The sequence below is a fragment of the Salvia hispanica genome, chromosome 1 (genome assembly GCF_023119035.1).
Source record: "Salvia hispanica cultivar TCC Black 2014 chromosome 1, UniMelb_Shisp_WGS_1.0, whole genome shotgun sequence".
NCBI lineage: Eukaryota > Viridiplantae > Streptophyta > Magnoliopsida > Lamiales > Lamiaceae > Salvia > Salvia hispanica.
The window spans coordinates 45,341,249-45,362,332 of record NC_062965.1 but is presented as its reverse complement, the minus strand read 5'-3'; the positions used below and the strand labels follow the sequence as shown (position 1 = coordinate 45,362,332).

The 21,084-nt window shown below is 34.2% G+C and overlaps 4 protein-coding genes across 10 annotated transcripts; 2 read left to right on the top strand and 2 right to left on the bottom strand.

Annotated features, from left to right (window-relative positions):
• Nucleotides 1-3,982: 3,982 nt before the first annotated feature.
• On the bottom strand, nucleotides 3,983-4,666 carry LOC125198147. Its single transcript, XM_048096582.1, has one exon. It carries the CDS (start codon nucleotides 4,664-4,666, stop codon nucleotides 3,983-3,985), a length of 684 nt encoding a protein of 227 aa, XP_047952539.1.
• Nucleotides 4,667-5,144: 478 nt separating this feature from the next.
• On the top strand, nucleotides 5,145-7,493 carry LOC125201608. Of its 2 annotated transcripts, none has more exons than XM_048099785.1 (7): nucleotides 5,145-5,307; nucleotides 5,403-5,443; nucleotides 5,648-5,705; nucleotides 6,035-6,128; nucleotides 6,512-6,596; nucleotides 6,653-6,730; nucleotides 7,267-7,493. In XM_048099785.1, the coding sequence occupies exons 1-7, from the start codon at nucleotides 5,223-5,225 to the stop codon at nucleotides 7,378-7,380; spliced, it is 555 nt and encodes a 184-aa protein (XP_047955742.1). In that variant the 5' UTR covers nucleotides 5,145-5,222; the 3' UTR covers nucleotides 7,381-7,493. The 2 variants fall into 2 exon arrangements, with proteins under 2 accessions (XP_047955742.1, XP_047955743.1); XM_048099786.1 differs by having other exon boundaries at nucleotides 5,150-5,307; nucleotides 6,665-6,730.
• A 199-nt stretch (nucleotides 7,494-7,692) lies between these two features.
• On the top strand, nucleotides 7,693-10,166 carry LOC125200828 (50S ribosomal protein L27, chloroplastic-like). Of its 4 annotated transcripts, none has more exons than XM_048098612.1 (4): nucleotides 7,693-7,830; nucleotides 7,955-8,254; nucleotides 9,676-9,777; nucleotides 9,872-10,166. In XM_048098612.1, the coding sequence occupies exons 2-4, from the start codon at nucleotides 7,961-7,963 to the stop codon at nucleotides 10,049-10,051; spliced, it is 576 nt and encodes a 191-aa protein (XP_047954569.1). In that variant the 5' UTR covers nucleotides 7,693-7,830; nucleotides 7,955-7,960; the 3' UTR covers nucleotides 10,052-10,166. The 4 variants fall into 4 exon arrangements, with proteins under 4 accessions (XP_047954569.1, XP_047954570.1, XP_047954568.1 ...); XM_048098613.1 differs by having other exon boundaries at nucleotides 7,766-7,830; nucleotides 7,899-8,254; XM_048098614.1 differs by having other exon boundaries at nucleotides 7,800-7,854.
• A 398-nt stretch (nucleotides 10,167-10,564) lies between these two features.
• Nucleotides 10,565-16,189, bottom strand: LOC125200827 (disease resistance protein RPP13-like). 3 transcript variants are annotated; one of them, XM_048098610.1, is made up of 5 exons: nucleotides 16,051-16,189; nucleotides 14,626-14,688; nucleotides 14,219-14,280; nucleotides 12,794-13,600; nucleotides 10,565-12,310 (listed from the first exon to the last, which is right to left on the bottom strand). In XM_048098610.1, the coding sequence occupies exons 4-5, from the start codon at nucleotides 13,551-13,553 to the stop codon at nucleotides 11,985-11,987; spliced, it is 1,086 nt and encodes a 361-aa protein (XP_047954567.1). In that variant the 5' UTR covers nucleotides 13,554-13,600; nucleotides 14,219-14,280; nucleotides 14,626-14,688; nucleotides 16,051-16,189; the 3' UTR covers nucleotides 10,565-11,984. The 3 variants fall into 3 exon arrangements, with proteins under 3 accessions (XP_047954567.1, XP_047954566.1, XP_047954564.1); XM_048098609.1 differs by lacking the exon at nucleotides 14,626-14,688 and having other exon boundaries at nucleotides 12,794-13,619; XM_048098607.1 differs by lacking the exon at nucleotides 14,626-14,688.
• Nucleotides 16,190-21,084: the final 4,895 nt, after the last annotated feature.

The window sequence follows — 21,084 nt, the reverse complement described above, 5'->3', positions numbered from 1 at the left end:
AATGGAAAATGAGTTGAAAAAGTTAGTGGATTGTGAGTTTTAATTTTATATATTAGTTTTATAATAAAATGTGAGTAGGAATGAGTTAGTGAAAATATGAAGTCCACTACCAAAATTGGTAAAAGTGAAATGAGACAAATTATGAGGGGCGGACAAAAATGGAAAAATGAGACAAATTTTGGTGGACGGAAGTAGTAATACATATAGAAAAAAAAAACTCATATACTGCATAGGGTGATGCTAAACAACCACATTATGGTTAACCACACAAGGTTAAATTGGTAAATTATAGTGTTAAATAATAGATTAAATATAAGTCATAGTTAGTGGAGGAATTAAAATTACATATGTGTCCTCTGCCTTGTTTCTGTTTTTAACTTCCCTCTATTTCATTTTTCTCCAAAAGCAAATCAACATGTTCCAATTTTGAATTAAAGGTGCATGGCGTATTTAATACTCTAAATTGGAAATTGAATCAAATTCAAAGCGCAGTCACACGATTAATTGAGTTTCTTTTGAAATATCTAATTAATTAATGTTACTATTTAGCTAGGTTAGTCATTTAGAAGGCATATTAGTAGATAAATTATTTGTGATATGCCATCTCTTATACACTGCGAAATTATTTTCTGCATAAGCTCACGACTTTTCGACAAGACTTTCCTCTTTTAATAATTACTTATTTTAGTATACAAAAAATGTGAACTTAAATTATAAAATTACAAAATGTTTTTATAAATGAAAAATAGTATGTAATTATACTGTTCAATTTGAAAAATAAATTTTTAATCAAGTACTATATAGTAAACCCCAACTAAAGAAAATTGATCAATTATAAGCTATGCAAAATCTAATACTAATATTACTTAAATACTTCCTTATGTAAAGTTATTTATTTTGAAAAGATAATTAGTTGAATTTATTTTGATATGACCAATTTAATGTTATTTAATTATTAGGCGAGTATTTTTATATAAAATAAAACAAACAATACTAAATGTGCGTCAAACGAAAGCGATGCTCGCATAATGTATGTAGCATATAATTTTCCTAGGGAAACAAAGTATTTGGTTTTATAATTTACAAATTTAAAATTTATTCAATACAATAGTTCAATAGTTGGAGTGAATAATTATATATCCACAATTTAGTTTTTACTACCATATGTCTAACTTAATTATGTATCGTGATTTTTTTAGTCAACTTGTCGAATATACAAAGAAGTCACTTAACGAAAATCAAATACTAGTCGGTAAATTTACTAATAACTTAAATATATATATTTTATTATGGTCAATTTTATAATTTATAATTTTAAGAGCTATCAAATCTAAAATGATTGGACGTGAATGACTATTCACAATTTATAGTAGTTAACTAGTTCTCCTAATGTTCCAAGAAGGTTGAGTCACTTCTTTTCTATACTCGTTTTGAAAAAATTGTAACAAATAATTAAAGTGGATAAATAATAAAGTAAAAGCGAGAATAATGTAGAGAAGATTCGTATCTAAATTATTATCATTTTAATTTACTATTTATCCACTTTAACTATTTATTATGATTTTTTCAAAACTAGTGCGAAAAAAAGAAGTGATTCAATTTTCTTGCGACATATGGAGTACTATTTATTCACAATATTCATAAAAATTAAAGCTTGCTTTATTATTATTATATTAATTTATTTGAAATCATAGAGTAAACGAGCAAATCGAGTTTTGATTTTTATGAATTTATAAAATTAAAAATTTCAATAACATTTTTTTAATGTATTATAATCAAACTAAATATATAAATCGAAACAAACAATACTAAACATGCAAGGAATGATATGTTACATATCTTAAGTGAGCAACACTCTCGTTTGATGTATCACTCTCCTTTGATGAATAGTAGTAGCACCACTATAGTTTCATGCTACTATTATCCACTAATCGACAATAATCCTGTATGTTTCCTTTTGTACTCGACATCAAGACTTAAATTATAAAGTCAACAACATATAGTGTATATAATTAATTTATTAATATTACTATTCAACTAATTTATTAACATTGTCTAGTAACATCTTGTGTACTCGATATATTGAGTCAAAATCACGGAATATAATTACTTTATACTATATATTTATTAGTTAATAATAATATATTAAAAATAGTTAATTACATCCAACCTTTTATTAGTATTAGTTCTTATAATTATAAAATCAACCACATTTATATATACCTAAGTTATTAGTTACATCTTCCGACTATTTGATTTTTATTAAGTGATTTCCTTATCTACAACTGCATATGTTTACTTAAAAATAACAAATCATAATTAATCAGATACATGATAGTATATAAAAAAAATTGTGAATAATTATTTGTATCCAATTATTTAATTATAAAGTAATTTTAAAATCACAAATATAAAATTGACCACTTATAAACATACTTAGGGAAGAGATAATGATTAATACTCATATTTCCTTACTATAAAAATAAGTAAATCAAAAGTTCAAAAATATTCACATAATATATTTGGATAATTAATAAAAAAAGAACAAACTAATGAATTAAAAATAAAAAAAAATAAAAAGATAACACAAAAGAAAAATACTTAATCATTATAACTATATTACCTTATTATCTAATTCACATTTCAATAAATAAAATATTTAATTATTTTATTATTATTTTTCATAGGCTAAGAAAAGGATTTTATTGTTACTGCATTAATGATTTATACCTCACCGAAATTTAGTTTAAAATATATAGTACTTCTTAATAAAGTTGTAAACTTTTTCAAAATTAAATACTATCATAATTAATATATAATTTAAAGTAATGATATTTACTGAATATGCTAGTGTAAAATACTAGGGTAAACAAATTATAGACTAAGATACGCTAGTCATTAGATTATATTCTAATGATAGAACTAAATTAAAGAGTAGTATTATGAAAATAAATATATATATATATCTAAAATTATTTTTTCACTGGGAATAAATATGGGCCGTAACTGTTTGTGTGGAGAGAACAATGAAATGGGAGAGAGAGAATAAATATTGATAGTTGAGTTTTGGAGAGAAGGAAATGGAAGAAAAGTAGAAAACTGAATAAACCAGGAAGTGGTAGAGAGGGAAAAACACAAAAATTAGGCGCCGCTAGAAGGGAAAGAAGGGGCGGCATTTTTACTACTAAGGACAAAAAAGTAACTTAAGTTTGTTATTAAACCGGAAGTAATAAATAAATCGGTTTATTTTTTAACTAAACCAGTTTATGGTTGTACGTAATATGATTGTCTAGCTTTTCCCTACTGCATAAGGGATAATCTTGAGTGTGTTATGTGTTTCCCCAATTTATTTATCCGTTGATCAATTTAGGTTGCTACCTATGAGTGAGTAATTCATAAATTTTTAAGTTGCTACTACCTATGAGTGAATAATTCATAAATTTTTGGGGGGATCAAGAATTGCCATTTTATTTTGGTGGGCGGAAATTGTCCACGCTTCCACTATAATGTTTGCGATGCCCATTTATTTCTACTACCACAAATATATTGAATCAAAACCAAAATGTTCATAAAATATCCACACTAAAATATAGATCGAGCTTTGAAAATGTTCATAAAATGTCAACATCCTTGCGCGCAGACTCTTGCGCTCGGGCAAAATACCTTCTTCTATCTCCGAGTGGGCATCTGATCGTCTTCAGAAACACGGGCCATTGCGGATAGATGCCGTCAGCCAGGTAGTACCCCATGTTATGCACATTGCCATTGGCCGTGAATTCGATGGAGGGGCCTAATCCGTTGATCCGCTCGCTGAAAAGGGGCGAGGAATTGAGAACATTTAGGTCGTTGTTCGACCCGGCTATACCAAAATAAGCATGCCAAATCCAAAGCCGTTGGTCGGCAACGGCTTCAAGAATGATGGTGGGATGCGTACCTTTGTAGCCGGTAGTAAACTGGCCTCGCCACGCGGTTGGGCAGTTCTTCACCATGCACACGGTGCATACGATCGATGCTTGCCGAGCATCCCCGGAAAGCCGTGGGTCCTCCAAGTGCCAATCCAGTAGGAAGGCCAGTCGATTCTGGCGTCCGGCGAGCGAAGGTAGTGCTCCCCAAATATCTCTCGCACGCCCTGACAGAAATTCTTCAGGCACTCGTTGCCGTCGTCTCGCCGCATTGCGAGATACTCATCGAACATGTCGGCGGACCCTCCATATGCCAAGCTATGGGATGGCAACGGTGCATTTACAGTAGGGGCGATAGTCCGGGCTTCCCGTCGCTGCGTCTCGCTGGAGCCGGAACTCGGGGTAACGCGCGGACAACGCATTAACAATGCGCAGGAAGAGGAGCGGCGCATTACGAACCGGCGACGAAATACATCTGCCGGATAACGTGGTTCCTCCGCGAAATAATCGGCGAACAGCCGATCGTGCGCACCAGTGTGGTTGCGAGGGATGTATCGGCGCCGCCGGCGGATTGGCCGTTGGGGGGGTGGCTGCTGCATTCGAGCGATCTCGCTTTGTATGCGGCGGGAGATATAGTTGTTGATTGGGTTGTTGGCGAAACCCGCTACATCCCATCCGGTGGGAGCGGGAGGTACCTCTTCTTCGGAAGAAGAATGTGATATTTCCTCGTCGGACTGAGCACGAGACGATGAATCAGAACTCATTTAATAAAGATGGAGAGAAAAAAGATTGAAAATTTGTGTGAATGAAGTTTGTGGGTGATGAATGGAGGAAGAGGATGAAATATTTATAGGGGTGGGATAAAATAGCCGTTCGGCCAAAAAAAAAAAAAAAAATTTTAAAAATCGCCGATTATCGCCGAGCGTCGCCCACAGTGGCCGGCGATCGCTCGGCGATAATCCGGCGATAAATCGCCATTTATTTCTACTACCACAAATATATTGAATCAAAACCAAAATGTTCATAAAATATCCACACTAAAATATAGATCGAGCTTTGAAAATGTTCATAAAATGTCATAATTTATTGGTAGACACTTAAATGAATAATTATATAATAATGAATATAATCACACTCTTCGCACGTAGTTGAAATGATCAACTTAACTTTATTAAAAAGTAGTAGTACTACGAATATTAAATTAAAATAATATAATATAAAAACAATTAAACTGCTTTATTTTGAATTTCTGGATTAAATTTGATAATCGGGTAGAGGCGTTTGTTTAGCGCGAGTGAATATCAGAAACAGAGCTCAAGAATGGAGCTCCAAGATTCAGGAATGTTATCTAGAGATCAACTGCTTTATCTCTTTGATCGATTCGACTCCCTCACCTCGCAGCCTGGTATATTATCAACCTTTTATTTTTCTCTCTGTCTTCACCACATTTTTCAATTGCATCTCTGCTGCTGAGATTCGTTTGCTTGTGTTTTCCTTAAGAGGTGAAGAAACGGATTGCTGACGCCGTCAATGACAAGCAGGTTGATTCACAAATTTACTTTATTCGCTTAATCCTTCTGCTTTGATTATGCTAAATTTGAATTTGAAATGTTATTGTAAGACCAAGTATTAGATTAGGTTTTAGCTGAAGGAATATTTTTAGTTTTCTGCAAATTTTTCTTCTTTACATTTGTGTTTTCCTTGGAATTTTCCACAATTTAGCAATTGGATTTAAATGCATACAGGAGCCTGTAGCTGTAACCACAACAATTCAAGAGGAGATTTTCATGGAGATGGGAGTTGGTGAGTGATTTTTGGTTTGACGTTCTTAGATTTCATGGAGTTTGCTTTGTGAAATTAGCATACTGATATGGTGCTTTCTGAGATTAAACTCTTGCTTGAACTGAAAAACCTTTGACTAGAGACACCGCTTTCGTATAATGCTTGCTTGTTGTATCCGAAAATGTTGTTCGTGATGAAAACTAGTCAGGATGCATATAGTGTGGCTGTAGCTGCAAATTTTCAGATATCTGTTTGCTTGTGTTGTATAGATTTCATTTGTACATTACTACTCATTGGATATTGGAATAGCTGAAGTTAGATGATTGAGAACATTTTACATTTCTATTCAGACCCACAGTTTGGCGTATCTTGCTTGGGAAAAGTGAGCTTGGCTTATGAGGATGATCGAGATTTGATAATTCAGTTCTATCGTTTTGTAGCAAAGTAAGTGTTATATCTAAGTGAAGTAATTTAAACTAGTTACTGACGTTTTATAATTTTATTCTGTGTTATACCTTTTCTTAAACTGCAGCACCTAATTTATTGTTTGGGTCATGAATGTATGGTATCTTTCTAGTTTCTTCTATCACGAATTATGGGTATATTACTCTGCATCCATTAGACCTAATTTTCAACCATTTGGTGGTGGGGAAATGCTCGTTCCATTATGTGTGCAATAGATATAGAAACAATCATATCATTTGAGATCAAGGCTTGGAACAAACAAGAAATAACATTTTTTCTCCATGCCTTTCTATTTCAATTTCCATTCTATTCTGCTTGGGAAAAGGTCCCTTTTGCCATTTATATTCCATTTGATTTTAAAGGGAAGAGATAGCTTGTGAGGAAGCAGAACTTGGACCAGAAAGATTTGCAGAAAGAACTGAAACGCTGCAGCGTTTAGAAGCAGAGGTTTGTTCAACTTATACTATTTCCAAATCATTAGACTTATTAAAAACAATGCTTAGTCTGAATTACAGCAACTGGAGATGTTGAAGAACATGCGCAACTTCCAGCTGGATGATCAGTCTGCAATCCTTGAAAAGGTATGGTTAGATTCAACATAGCCATGTATCTATTTCATCTTGTACCTGTCATCATACTGGTAGGAATCAACTTTCACTTTTTGGATATTTATTGAATTCATTTTACTTCTATCCATAAACCACATAAGCTTCGCCATCTTCTTTCATTTTACTTCTAGCAAATCTGTATTGACTGATTGGTATTTGTATCAGTCTCAGCCTTATGTTAAATCAAGATATAAGCAAACTTTTATTAATCCAGATGTATTTTAGAAATGGTTATCTGTCTAAATATCTTATGGAGTAAAATGAAGCAACAGTCAGCATCACAACATAAACAGTATCAAACTATGTCCCAGAAACCACTCCCAGATTATTGAATAAACTTAGCACAATTTTCATTTGTTCCTGTATCTTTAAACTGAGGCATCGTTTTCAGGTCACTCCGATAAAAATGGGCAGATTCAAGCTTTTGGTTTGTTTATATTTTCTTTTCTACTGTATCCAAGTTGAATAAATTTACAACGTCACTCAATTCTTCATCATCTGATTTGCAGATTCATCAACAAATGGAGAATGCTGGCTTTGAACCAGATGCATCGCTCTTATCAGTCGAGCAAATTCAAGACATTGTTGGAAGAAGAGTGACCCCAGTTTTTCAGCCAATATAGTGGACTGTAATTTAGCAATTGCTTCTGGGAAGGCAACCTTGTTGTACCATTTGCCTGGAATATGTAAATCTTGGGCCGTGTTCTATTTAAATCTTGTGAAAAAAAGTTAACAATGACCTGTGTTCTTCATTTTGTCATCAGAGAGAAAGATCAAAATGACTTTATTATGCTAATTTACTAAAACAGTTGCTAAACAAAGTGTGAAGAGTGATGCTGTTTGTACAAAATATAAGTATTTGTTTGAACTATAAAATACTCCTATAATTTGGATTTGTTTTGGAAAAACAAAAATAAACATGAAGTTACGTGGCACGTCATCAGCAGAGGAAAAATCAGGTGCATGGAGCTCACATACTCCATCGATAAGGTTTTGAATCTATTGATTACTTCTCCTTCCTCACATATCATTCCACACATTTCATCCACTTCTCCCCTTCCATCTCTTCAATTGTAAGCACCCGCCAATTCTAAACTGTAAACTCAATTTCTCATTAATTAATACTCTATTTTTTATTCAGTTTCTCAAAATTTGTGTGGATATAAGTTCATTTTGGAGAGACGAGTTGATTTTCAGATAAAAATGGCGGCTGTGAGTTTGAGTTTCAATCTGGCGGGGGCGTTCAAAGGGCTTTCCATCGGCTCCAGCTCCTCGTCTTCATTTTTCAGAGGCGATTTCGGTTCGATTCACATGGGGCAGAACGCCGCCGTTCTGCTTCCGATGAAGCCGCCGCTGACGATTGAGTCGGCGCACAAGAAAGGAGCTGGAAGTACTAAGAACGGCCGTGACTCGCCGGGCCAACGGCTTGGAGTCAAAATCTTCGGCGATCAAGCAGCCAAGGCTGGCTCCATTATCGTCCGCCAACGCGGCACCAAGGTCTCTCCCTCCCTAATTCTGTGTGTTTTTTTGTGTACTTGAGTTTTTTGATGATGAATTGCTACAGAATTTTGCTTTGGAGCATTGTGAATTTGTGAATTTGAGGTTTGATTGTTTGAATGGTGAGGTACTCCCTCCACAGAAAATGAAACGCCTCTATTAATTTAGGGCTCGTTTACTTATTGCTGGATGAACTAGCCAGGATGGACGAATAGAACAATTGTAGGATGCAATCTCGAAATTTGTTAGTGCTATATGCAGTTGGAGGGTATATGATTGAATGTTGGAGTGCAGAATCGCTAAATCTTATTGCTGCTATGTACGATTGTGAATGTCGAACCTTATTAGGTTCATTTGTGGTTGGAGGGTGAGATGCCAAGCTTTAGAGAGGGTTGATGATTAAACCATATTAGTGATATATGCAACTGGAAATGTCGAATTTTATTAGTGATGTAAGCAGTTGAATGGTAAGAGATTGAACCTTAGTAGTTATTAGTGATATATACAATTGAAAATGTCGATTTTTCTTAGTATGTATGCTGTTGAAGGGTGAGAGATTGGACCTTGTCAGAGCTATATACAATTGGAAATGTCAAACCTTATGGGTGTTATATGTGATTAGAGGATGAAATGTGAAATGTTACATTCTGTTACACAATGGAGGTTGGAATGTCGAACTCCATTAGTGCTTAATATTAGTACTCCTGATAGCTTGGTTCAAGTGCAAATAGGTGACTTTTTTCTATTTATGTAATGTAGTTCCACAAATAAATTGGTATTAATGTGGTTCTTTCTGAAAATAGTATTGAGGTTTTGCTTTTGTGAATATGATGTGGAATTATCCTAAAGTATGAGGCTATATCTGCACTGTTGGTTTACACAATGTGTATAGGACAACTGGCTACATGCCTTTCCCTAGTGTTTGTTAGTCGTTATAACTCTGGGTGCCATTAGCTATATTTTGCACAAGTCCTCCAAAATCTGAACTTGGAAATCTACAATGGATCCCGTTTCGTTTTTATTTGCATTTTATCCTTTGACTATCGTATTATAGTGTTACTAGTGCAAGCTAAACAGAAATGCTATATTGAGTGATTTCATCTGAATAGAAATCTCCACTTCATAGAACTGCAAAGTGTGCAAATTTTGTTTTCGTGAGGCCTTTTTGTAGCTCGTTTGAATTCATGATCGTCTCAATGATAAAAATCTCTTTGTGCTGATTCTTGAGATTTCAAGAATAACCTATCTTGATTTCTAGTGTTTCAAGGACTTACTTAGGCTTATGCTGACATAAACCCTCATCACAACCTCGTGGCCACACTTGGTTATCTTAGAAAAGTACAATGTGAATGTGTGCGTTCCATCTTTGTTGAATCACCCTGTTCTTGTTACTCATACTACTTTCCCCACATTTTGTGCAGTTTCATCCCGGCAACAACGTTGGGCTCGGTAGAGACCACACTATTTTTGCCTTGATTGATGGACTAGTGAAATTTGAGAAGTTTGGACCAGACAAGAAAAAGGTAAGCCTTTCATCTTCACAAACTTGCAACTTCCTCCAATTCCATCAATGTGGGGGGGATGCCTAATTTCATTCAAACTTACTACAATAAGCAGATTAGTGTCTACCCCCGAGAAGTGCAACCCGAGAACCCCAACAGTTACAGAGCACGAAAGAGGGAATCGTTCAGATTACAACGTGAGCGAAGGAGAGCTAGAAAAGAAATCAGAGAAGGCATAGTGGCTCAGCCTCAACTGGTTCTTGCCTCTGCTGCTGAAGATGCAGCAGTTTGTTAGCCAGCTTCAGTGTTTATTGTTTGTATTCAACGATCACGAGTTTGACCGAATTTGATATCCCTTTATCCCCTTTGAGCTTATTTCAAGTTAAATTTAATAAACTATTTACAAATAATTCTTTATTCTACATAGATATTTCCTATTAATCTTTGTAAAAATAACTAATTAGCCAATAATGCATAAACTCCTATACGTCTCACTAGCATCATCCCAGACTGGACTCCCCGATGGCACCTGAAGAATATAGGAGTGAATCTTATCAAAATGAAAGCAACTATCTTAACCAACAATGCGTTTACCATCCACCTCACTGGCCAGATGAGCAGCACCCACGCCATGAGGATGGGCCAGATGACAACGTCCATGCTCTTCTTGAGGAGGCAGTTCCTCTCGATGAGTAATACGAGGGGGTTGGTTGTCCACTAAGTGAAGAGATGGCCAGAGAACACTACCAGAACAACTAACATCCACCAAAAGTTTGGTTGGTATGAATAATTGTCCTTAACAACACAATGATCAAAATGCCATTTAAGATAAACACAATCTGTAACTGTAAATATTTATACATATGTTATGAGACACAAAGATGAATGGATATTATCAATAGCCGTGCCTATGGATTGATATTCACAAACCTTATTTTGGAGATTGAATGTGAATTTCTGATGTTAGTTGAAATGGTTTTGGTTGTCACCATCTTCAACTCATCCAGATCAGATAATGACCGAACCTCTTTGGGGAGGGTATACAGATAAGGACAATTGTAGATTTCAATTTTTTCAAGACGATCCAGTGCGCCTTCTTCAATTTGTAGATTTCTCAGGTTCCATAACTCTTTGATGCACAAGACTTCGAGAGAGGGAAAATTGTTATTTAAGATCCCCATTTGTTGACCTGTATATGCATTCAACAATTTGAGGTACTCTAAGTCAGGTAGCTTCCCAAGCAGTGGCATGGGATCTTCATTGGGACAACTATTAGCCAACGGCAAGTAAGTTAGTTCAAAAGGGAAACTATTTGGCAACCTATCAAGGCGTCCATCCAATTTGAGTATTTTGACACGTTCTAGAGTACCAAGCTCATCAAAACAAGGCATGCTTCTAAAACGGTACCCTCTTAAGATGAGGTGGCGAACATATTCCAAGTCGGACAATAGCACAAAGAACTTGCTCACACGTGTGTTTCCATCCAAATCATGTACACCCAATTTGTCCAGCGATGCCAACATTTTCAAGCCTAAGAGCTCATCATATATCAGATCATCAAGTGAGACCGAGGATAAGGTCTTCAGCCGTTGTAGCACATCTATCGTGAAAGGCTTCTCGGAAATAACATTATTTTCAAGAACCTCAAGCTTTTTCAAGCACCCCACCGATGATGGGAGCTCTTTTATGTAATTATTTCTCAAACCCAAGTATCTTTATTTCGTCAATGTGCCGATCACTTCAGGTAAAATCTTCAATCCAAAATCTTCAAAGTCAAGTATCTTGAGTTTTTCAAGCCTTTCCAATAGGATGGACTAGCATTGAAATAACCACCTCCATGGAAGAAGAGAGAAGCAAGATATTTATCTTGATTCGTTGAGCAGTTGAAATTGTCTCTGCTACAAATGATCACACGGTGACGTGGATTTCCGTTGAGTCGAGTACTTCCAAGGATCTCAAAACCTATTCCCTCCTCTGCTTTTTTAATGGACAATCTGTGTAGTATTAGATTCATGCGACACCGTGTGCAGTTGTCATTGACTTCATCAATAACAGATTCATCAACTAACCATCTATATATGAATCACTATCATCCAATCCTTCTGTTGCATACCAAATATGCGTTCACTTATTTTCCCTCAAAGTTGTATTTTCCTTAAACAATGCCAGATACATGAAACACGGCAGCAATTTGGGATCCAATTTTTGATAATACGGTTCCAATAACTCTAATGTTGAACCAAATCAACAGACTCAAGAAGTTGTTCCCAATCAGTTACAGTAGAGGCTTTCTTTTGAGCTAGCTGATTTACAACCTCTTTAATAGCTAATGGCAGACCACCACATTTTCTCAACATTAGTTTTCCTTGGTACTCCAACTCTCTTGGGAATTTATGCTCATTCCTCAATTTATTCCCACTGTTTATTGTTTTATAAAACAATTGCCAGCTCAGAATGGAATCCAAAGGTTCCATGTTATAAACAACATGGGGTTTGTAGTTTAGAAATCGATGCATCATGTGACTCGTGACCACCAATTTACTTCCGTCGGATACTTACATGAGAACAAACACAAAAGGAACAATCAGAAGGGAAATTTTAATTGTTACATGATGCCACCACATAGAACTAAATTTCTGTAGAACACTACTCCCTCCGTTCCATAGTAATAGACACATTTCCTTTTGCGCACTCGTTTTGAAAAAATAATTATAAATAGTTCAAATCAAGAAAAAGTAAAGTAAGAGAGAGAATATTGTAGATAACACTCTTCTCTGTATTATTCTTTCTCTTACTTTACTCTCTCTCCACTTAACTATTTATTAACATTTTTTCAAAACGAGTGCAGAAAATGAAATGCTTCTTTTATTGTGGAACGGAGGGAGTACTAATTAGTACTTGTAATTTATTAAAAATTTGAGAAAAATCATGGCAATTTTCTTAATAAAGAAATAGCGCAATATTCATAATTATGTTGAAATCTAAGTTACCGTAACTAGATTAATAATGTACATGGCCATCAAAAGCATTTACATACCTTCTTTTTGAAGAGCTTTCCAGATAGGTCTGAAGTATATTTGTTTGGGCAAGTCGTTGAAAACTATTAAATGTGGCAGTCCTTGCAGGTGCTTGTGAAGCATATATAGGAGGGTTTGGTTGTCTATTTCCTCCAATGATGAAAATGTATGAAGACTCTCACCATCCACTGCTACTTGCACTTGTAGAAGTAGTTTGATAATTATCTCTTTAAGAGTTAAGACATTAGAAACACATACCCAAGCACGATACCTGAATCGCTTAACGACGTCTGCATGGTTGTATATCTCTCTAGCAAGAGTCGTCTTTCCAATGCCAGACATGCCTTTGATAAGAAGCAACGGACGATATTTTTGGGTGTAAAAAATCATTGTGCGGAGCACCATTTCAATGTGTTTGTCCAAGCCTACCACCACATTATCTTCATCAACATTTTCTGAGTTGGACTCCGCCCCATCAACTCCCAGTTTAAGCATTCGCATTTTGATCTCTCCAATCCACATTGCCATGAAATACAATTCAGAAGTCTTGTCATTCTTGTAGAGGTCGAGGGCATCGTGAGCCATGTGGACTAGATCAGATACCAAAAAGCTGAGTCTTCGTCCTTCTCCAAATTTCTTATCCCTCACTATATCCACAATATCTCCAATTTCATTAATTATACTTTTGATATGTGCAAACGTTAACATTCTTTTAGTCCAGTTATTCTCTAGACATTTTTCCAGCTTTTGTATCATCGATAGAATGACTGCCTCTGCCATGTTTCTGCTTGCTTATTAGGAGGTATATAGGCAAACTGCACTCGTACCTAAAAAAATAACAACGACCTAGGTATAAATTAGATAAATTAATATGCTATAGAAAAACTGATTTTGAATTGAACATCATAATTTATGTTAATGTGTAAACAATTCAAATCTAAGGAGATGAAATTACTGTTTTGAAATTTTCTTGTCGGAGTGTGATTTGATCTGACGACTGTGATATCTTTCAAACTCAAAGCAAAGTTAAACACGACCCATGCATGAAAAGGCTAAAATTTTTCATGACAAAGTTGACGTTTATATTATGATATTTTTGTATCCAGAAAAACCATATAATAATTTTTGTGATTATAAATTTCCTGAAAAACCATGTATCTAATCACTTTGCATCCTACTTTTCACGATTCTTTCATTTAAAACATAATATTTAGACAACAAAACCCAATTAAATTGATACATGATCCCCTTCTGAACAATGGGTCATCGGATGTGCTTTGTGTAAGTTTTAATTTCACAAAAAGGAAGTAAGTAACACCAGTATTTCTCAGAAAATAGTTGTTATAATGAAAACTAAAAATTGTATCGACCTCATGTCCTCATTAGTTCCAATTAAATACTCCAAAAAGTTAAAGATGACCCTAACTAAAATTTTAAAAAATTACCAACGGGTTGTAGAGTAGTTGACAGCGCAGAGTTGTGGTGCTGGGAGACTTTCGGCCTTAATCTGCAAGCCCGATTGAACACATGTGGTTAAACAAAAAATAAAATAAAATAAATTTTTTTTATGTATCATTCATAATTATATTGAAAAAAATATACTTCCTCCGTCTCATTTAAGATGACACGTTTTCCTTTTTAGTTTGTCCCAACTAAGATGACACATTTCATTTCTTGGAAACTTTCTCTCTCCAATTAATATACCCAACCACTTTTTTCCACTCCTACTAAAATATTCATCTTTCTTTCTCTCTCTATTTTAATACATACACCCACTTTTTCTCTCTCCAATTAAACACATTAATCAATAACTCCTAAAATCCCATACTGGCCAAGGAATGTGTCATCTTACCGGGGACGGAGGGAGTAGTACATTAACAAAATGAAAGCTTTAATAGAGTAAGTTTTAGTGCTCCTGTAGAAATAACAAATGCACGCTGGATTTAATTTGAAGGTAAAACTGATATTCAAGAATACTGGAACAAATCATTCATCTTTATTCCACCATTAAAATCAAGATAATAAAATAAAAACTTTATCACACATTCCTTCGTTTATCATAGAAGAAAAATTTTCCATTTGGACATCCCACCGTAGTCATTTCCATTTTAATACTCTAGTAGGAGGAATAAGTAAAACTTTTTATTTCCTACACTTTATTTCCTACTTTGTTCTCTCAAACTTTATTATATGTCATTTTAACATAATAAATATTTTTTTTCTTAATTTTTGTGTTAGAAAAGATATGCTTCAACTAAGATGGAACAAAGGAAATAATTATTTTAACTTATTGAGAGAGAGACAAAGAAATAGCCATAAGAAAACATATATTTGTGAAAAATAATCAGTCAAAATAAACATTTATAACAAAAAATAACATTTAAAGAAATTAAAAACCATAATACGTCCACTCCAATAATCGATTATTAAATAGTACTCCTATTAAAGTTAAAATTAAAATCTTGGAAGTAACCCATATATCTATACATATATAAAAGGCGAGTTTTGGTCTTAATTAAATTTTTACAAATTACGTGTATGATTGTCTATTATTAAAGTTCGTTTTGCATCCAAAATTCGCTCAGATCAGTTTATGCACTCTATTTTTTTCATGATTGTGTTAATATATTTGTTGTTGCTAAGGATTATGATCTTATGTCTTTTGATATATATTTATACATTAGTAAATGCCTCTTCTTTTTGGTTGTGAATCACTCGCGATTATTACTTTGAATGAAATATTTGATGGAAAAGAATGCAAAATGAGATAAGGAAAATGCGACAGTATGTCAAATTGTCTGTTTGCTTACTTTTTTCCTAAGCAAACTTTATGTTAAAGAGTATCTATTTTCATTTTAGGTGAGTGAATATAAGTCAGTTTCTTTTAGAATTAATGAAGTTATTCCATCGTATGGTGAAAGATTGAAAATGACCAAGAGATTACCTCCCCTACTCATCTACTACAATTTCAAATTAGTATTTTAAAGATTTGGTGTCTTCTTGGAAAAGTAGTGACAATCATTATCATTTATTTTTTATTATAGAAAATATTTTACAAAATATTTTTTTTTTCATTCCTTTTATTTTAGGTTAGTGAATGTAGATTTCTCCAAAATATTTTTTTTGTGCTTAGCATATTTCTGACTCTTTAGTAATGTTATCATTTATTTTGCACCACTTTATGCACCTTAATATTTTGAAAATCAACTTTCTGATAAAATCTCTATAGGAACATGAATTAAATTTATATAACAGGAAAATAGTGGTAATGGAGTACCTTTTTATCGCAGTATTGTTGACGATCTTGGGTCGGCTGATGATTAATTCAATCCTCGGCAGGCTCAAACTTAAGTATATGAACGATGAAGTTAGCTTTCATTTAATGAGTTTGTTTCTCTTTGAGATTTGTGTGTTTTATTCACAATATTCTTAATCTGTTTAATTTTCAAGATGGGCCAGTATTGATAATAATGTTGTACTCCACTTACTAACATACAATTATGATTTCATTGTAAAGTTAAAGTTAAAGTTAAAGTTAAAGTTAAAGTTAAAATATTAATAAATGGAGTACTCCCTCCGTTGCTTAGTAATAGAGTCATTTTCCCATTTTGGTACGTTCTATAGTAGTAGAGTCATTTCCTTTTTTAGTAAAAGTCAACACATTTTTCCACACCTACTTTACTCTCTCTTATTTTATTCCCTCTACATCTCTCTACCTTTTTCATTTCCTACTTTATTCTTCATTTACTTAACTCACATAACACAACTTTTTCTTAATCTCCGTGTCGAAAAGAAATGCTTCCACTACTATGGAACGGAGGGAGTACTACTTAATTATGTCCTTATTTGCAATCTGTCATCGATGTTATTTTCCGTGATTGAATAAAAGATTTGGAGGATTTGATGTCGATATTTGTTAGGTGTATTGTATGATTTGAATCATATTACTGCTATTTGTGTTTGCGAATGGAGGCTGAAATGAGGTCCCAAAATGCCTGGGCGGGCGTTTTGGAGGAAAATGTCGTTTTTTGAAGCTTTAGAAGACTATTTTCCCTATTACTTTTGTTTTAGTATAAATACTCTTTTTAGGGTTTTCATTCTCAGCTTTTGAATATTTGTAAGAGACTATTTTTCCATATTTGAGAGCTCACCTTCTTCATCTTTTGAAGACTTATCAAATTCCTTCGGGTTGCATTCGATCTTTTGCCGGGCTAAGGTTGATTGTAAAGGTATGCTTGCTAGTTCTTGTGTTGCTAGTTTGTGGAGCCATTAGGTGTTTGTATGTGAAAGTGCCTTTGGGATTTCTTTCTTGTTCTTCACCTAAATCATAACACTAATCCATCATCTATCCTTTTATCCATTTTTCTTGTTCCATTTCTTGGTTTATCTTGTTTATTTGTTGGGTTTATTTACAAGAATAAGTTCGGGGCAAATTCATGAGTCTTCAATCTAGAAGATTCACATTAAAATCTTTGCTTAAAGTTTAACCAACACAGGAACATTCAATTTTGTGAGAAAGAGAGAAGTTGGAAGCACTAGCTAGACTCTTCTCGCCCAACTCACTCAATCGTTGAAATTTGCCATAAATCACTGCTGAGAGTTCTCCAAAAATTGCAGGAAATGGTACTAATTATTTTGCCATGATCTATCTGCAAATCCTTTTCCAAAATTAAACCACCAATCGGCCTTTATTTCCAACTATTTGAGAATCAATTACCACACTCTCCCCTCACAAATCAATTTCACCCCACACGTTACCAATACTTTAATTACTTTTTTTCTTTAACTCTTTCTTACTAAACTAATTTTGCATTAAAACCGTGCCGAATCCAACGTGCATATTCTTTTGAGAAATACTAATTAGTGCTTGTAATTTACTCCTATTAAAAATTTGATAAAATTCATACTCGTGAGGAGTGTTTGTTTGGCAATTTGCTTAATTTAGACCTAGCGCAATATTTATTGTTATGTTGAAATCTAATTTACCGTGACTAAATTAGTAACGTACTAATAAGACACATGACCATCATATGCATTAACATACGTACTATGTTTTTCAAGAGCTTTGTAGATAGGTCTGAAGTGTATTTGTTTGGGCAAGTCGTCGATAACTATGAAATATGGCAGTCCTTGCAGTCCTTTCAGGTGCTGGTGAAGCATATCTAGGAGGCTTCGGTCGTCCATTTCCTCCAAGCACAAAGATTCTCACCATCCACATTCACTACTACATGTCGCAGTAGTTTGATAACTATCTCTTTAATTGTTAAGACATTAGAAACACACACCCAAGCACGATACTTGAATCGATCAATGACATCCGCATGGTTGTATATCTCTCTAGCAAGAGTCTGTCTTTCCAATGCCAGACATGCCTTTGATAACAACCAATGAAGGATATTGGTTCGTATGAAAAATCATTGTTCAAGCACCATTTCAATGTGTTTGTCCAAACCTACCACCACATGATCTTCATCAACATTTTTTGAGTTGGACTCTGTCTCCGCCACATCAGCTCCCAGTTTAAGCATCCGCATTTTGATCTCTCCAATCCAACTTTGGATAGACTTCAAATCATCAGTTGTGTCATATGTGTAGAGGTGGAGGGCATAGACATCGTGAGCCATGTGGACCAGGTCAGATACCAAATAGTTGAGTCTTCTTTCTGAAAGGAAATGGGCTAGAATTAGATTAATATGGATTAAGTAATTATAGTTGGGCTATAATTATAATAGTCCATAAGCCCAACAATCATGAAACCCTAGTGACTCTTCATCTATATAATGGTTATTTATTCTCCATTGTGGGGCATCAGAAATAGCGTAACATTAGAGAGAAAATACGTAAAGCTTTGTAGAGAGAATTCCTAGCATTCTTCTACGGAGCAATTGTACCGGGATAGTTCCTGCATCGGATTGGATTGCACGTGGACTTCGATAGTAGTGGATTCAACTTGCAGGATTCAATCGCAGAAGAAAACAACACAACAAGTAAGATTTAGTTCCGTTGTGTTTTACATGCTCAACTTGCAATATGATTATGAATCTAGATCTGTTATTCTTGTATGCGATTTCCGCTGCGCTCATTAGATGAATACAAGAATTACCAACAGTGGTATCAGAGCCCGGGGCTTGATTCATAATTGTTTTGTGATTTGATTATATGTGGACGATTTCAGAAATCAAACTCTTTAACTTGGTTTAATAATTTTTCGACAAAACTGAAATTGGATTTCAAAATAAGAAATTAGATTTCAAGCTTCAACTTTTTGAAAATTGTTTGAAAATTGGAATCAGATTTCCACAATTTTATGTTAAAGGAGAACTGAGTTTTATTTTTCATTGAAAACTATTTTATTAGAAACAAAGTTTTCAAACTTCTTTCGACATGTTTCGTATCTTTGAAACTGGAATTGGATTCCAAGCAAACTTTGAGAATTGAAAAATTGTTCAATTTTTGAAATTAAAGTTGAGAGTAAAAATGGTTTTGGAACCCAAAATTACCGAAACGACTGGAAATTGAAATTGAATTTCAATTCAGTCATTTTAGAGTGGTTTTGGAAACCAAAACTGACCATAGCCACGACACAACAAAACTTGGATTTGAAATTCAATCAATTGAAATTTGATTTCAATTGTATATACAACATCGAGGCGAACATGGACAAATTAATGAAGTTGGGGCGGCAGACATTCAACGAAAGCAAAGAAAAACGGAAGAAGAGCGACGCTCACGGCGGCCTTCTCCCTCTCATGCTATCCGCCGCGTGTATCTGCTGGAAGTTGTCGACCGGCGGCAGGTCGGTATGGTGGGGTAAAAGCTGTGGCGGCGGCGTGAAGGCAGCACCATGGAAGGGGCGACTGTTCTTTTCCCGGAACCCTAGCGGGCCTTGAAGATCCGGGTCGGATCCGATCGTGGTTTTGGGTTACGGCAGTTGGGCTGCAATTTGAATGGGATGCCACGTTTTAGGCTTCAATTCAAGTAAAAATGTAACCACAATGGGCCAAAGTAGCTAGGCTACCGTTGTCTAAAAATTGAGGTGGTTTTGGTCACTGTAAAGTTCATTATTAATTTAGAATTAATAATATTAATCAAGCAAATAAATTATTTACTATCATTATTTTGAATAATAATAGTAAATGTGTTTTTAATATTATTTTAGAATTAATATTAAATATCTGTTAATATTAATTTGGAATTGATGCAGACTGGATGATAAATTTATTAATTGGATTAGTGAGCAAGAATTTGTTAATATTATTATTTTTTGGAATAATAAATAATATATGTGCTTGATGATAATTTGGAGTTATTACTCGATTTACAAATTTATTAATTTAGAATTAATATAGATTGGATTAATTTCGTTAATTGGATTAACAAAGTGCGATATAGTTATCATTTTGGAAATGATAATATATACTCCATAAAATATAAATTTGGAATTAATATTAAATTTACAATTATATTGATTCGGAATTGATATAATTGTTAAGTCCACATTTAATTAGAAAATAAAATTTGATTTTATTTGTTGAGCATGATTTGATATCCTATGTGATAAGCATGCTATTTGATTTTTATGCTTATTTATTGAACTATAGTAGTTAGAGACCGTTTTATTGTCTGGGTAGGCGGCGCCCAGTATGTGCAGTCCGTGTTATACTATGTCTGGGTAGGCGGCGCCCAGTATTTGTAGTCCGTGTTATACTATGTCTGGGTAGGCGGCGCCCAGTAATTGTTTGATATTTAATATTGGATATTATATTCACATAACTAGTATCACACTTTTTCCCCATAAAATATAAGTCTTGTTTTTGAAACAAACGCATCGTCCATCATAATTGTCTGATGTTCCTAGCCTTTTCGACCACGAGTTTTATGCCCTCGCGTTTACTCTAAATCCACAAGGTTTAGGCTCATTCATAGATGCATGGTTGGCATCGTGTGATGGGGTTGACTTGCTTAAATTATTTTGTGTAGCCCTCGCAACCAAAATAATTTATGGACGTATATTAATTAGATTAATAAACCAAGAATTGTAAAATTGTTGTTTCAATTAGCTTGGAGGCCTACCTAGTGATATTATTGTAGTCATCAGCCCTCGCAGAGGCTACAACTATATAGACTTGGATCTTGGACCACTAAAATTTATATTTGATATAAATTCGTATTTTATGTTTGGGGGCATAATATATGTTAAAATTAGTGGGAGCTAATCAATACAATAAACCCTTGTTTGATTAGTGATGCGAATGTGATATTTGTATGCTTTTCTAATTTGCTTTTCATTTTATTTTCTGTTCAGATAATA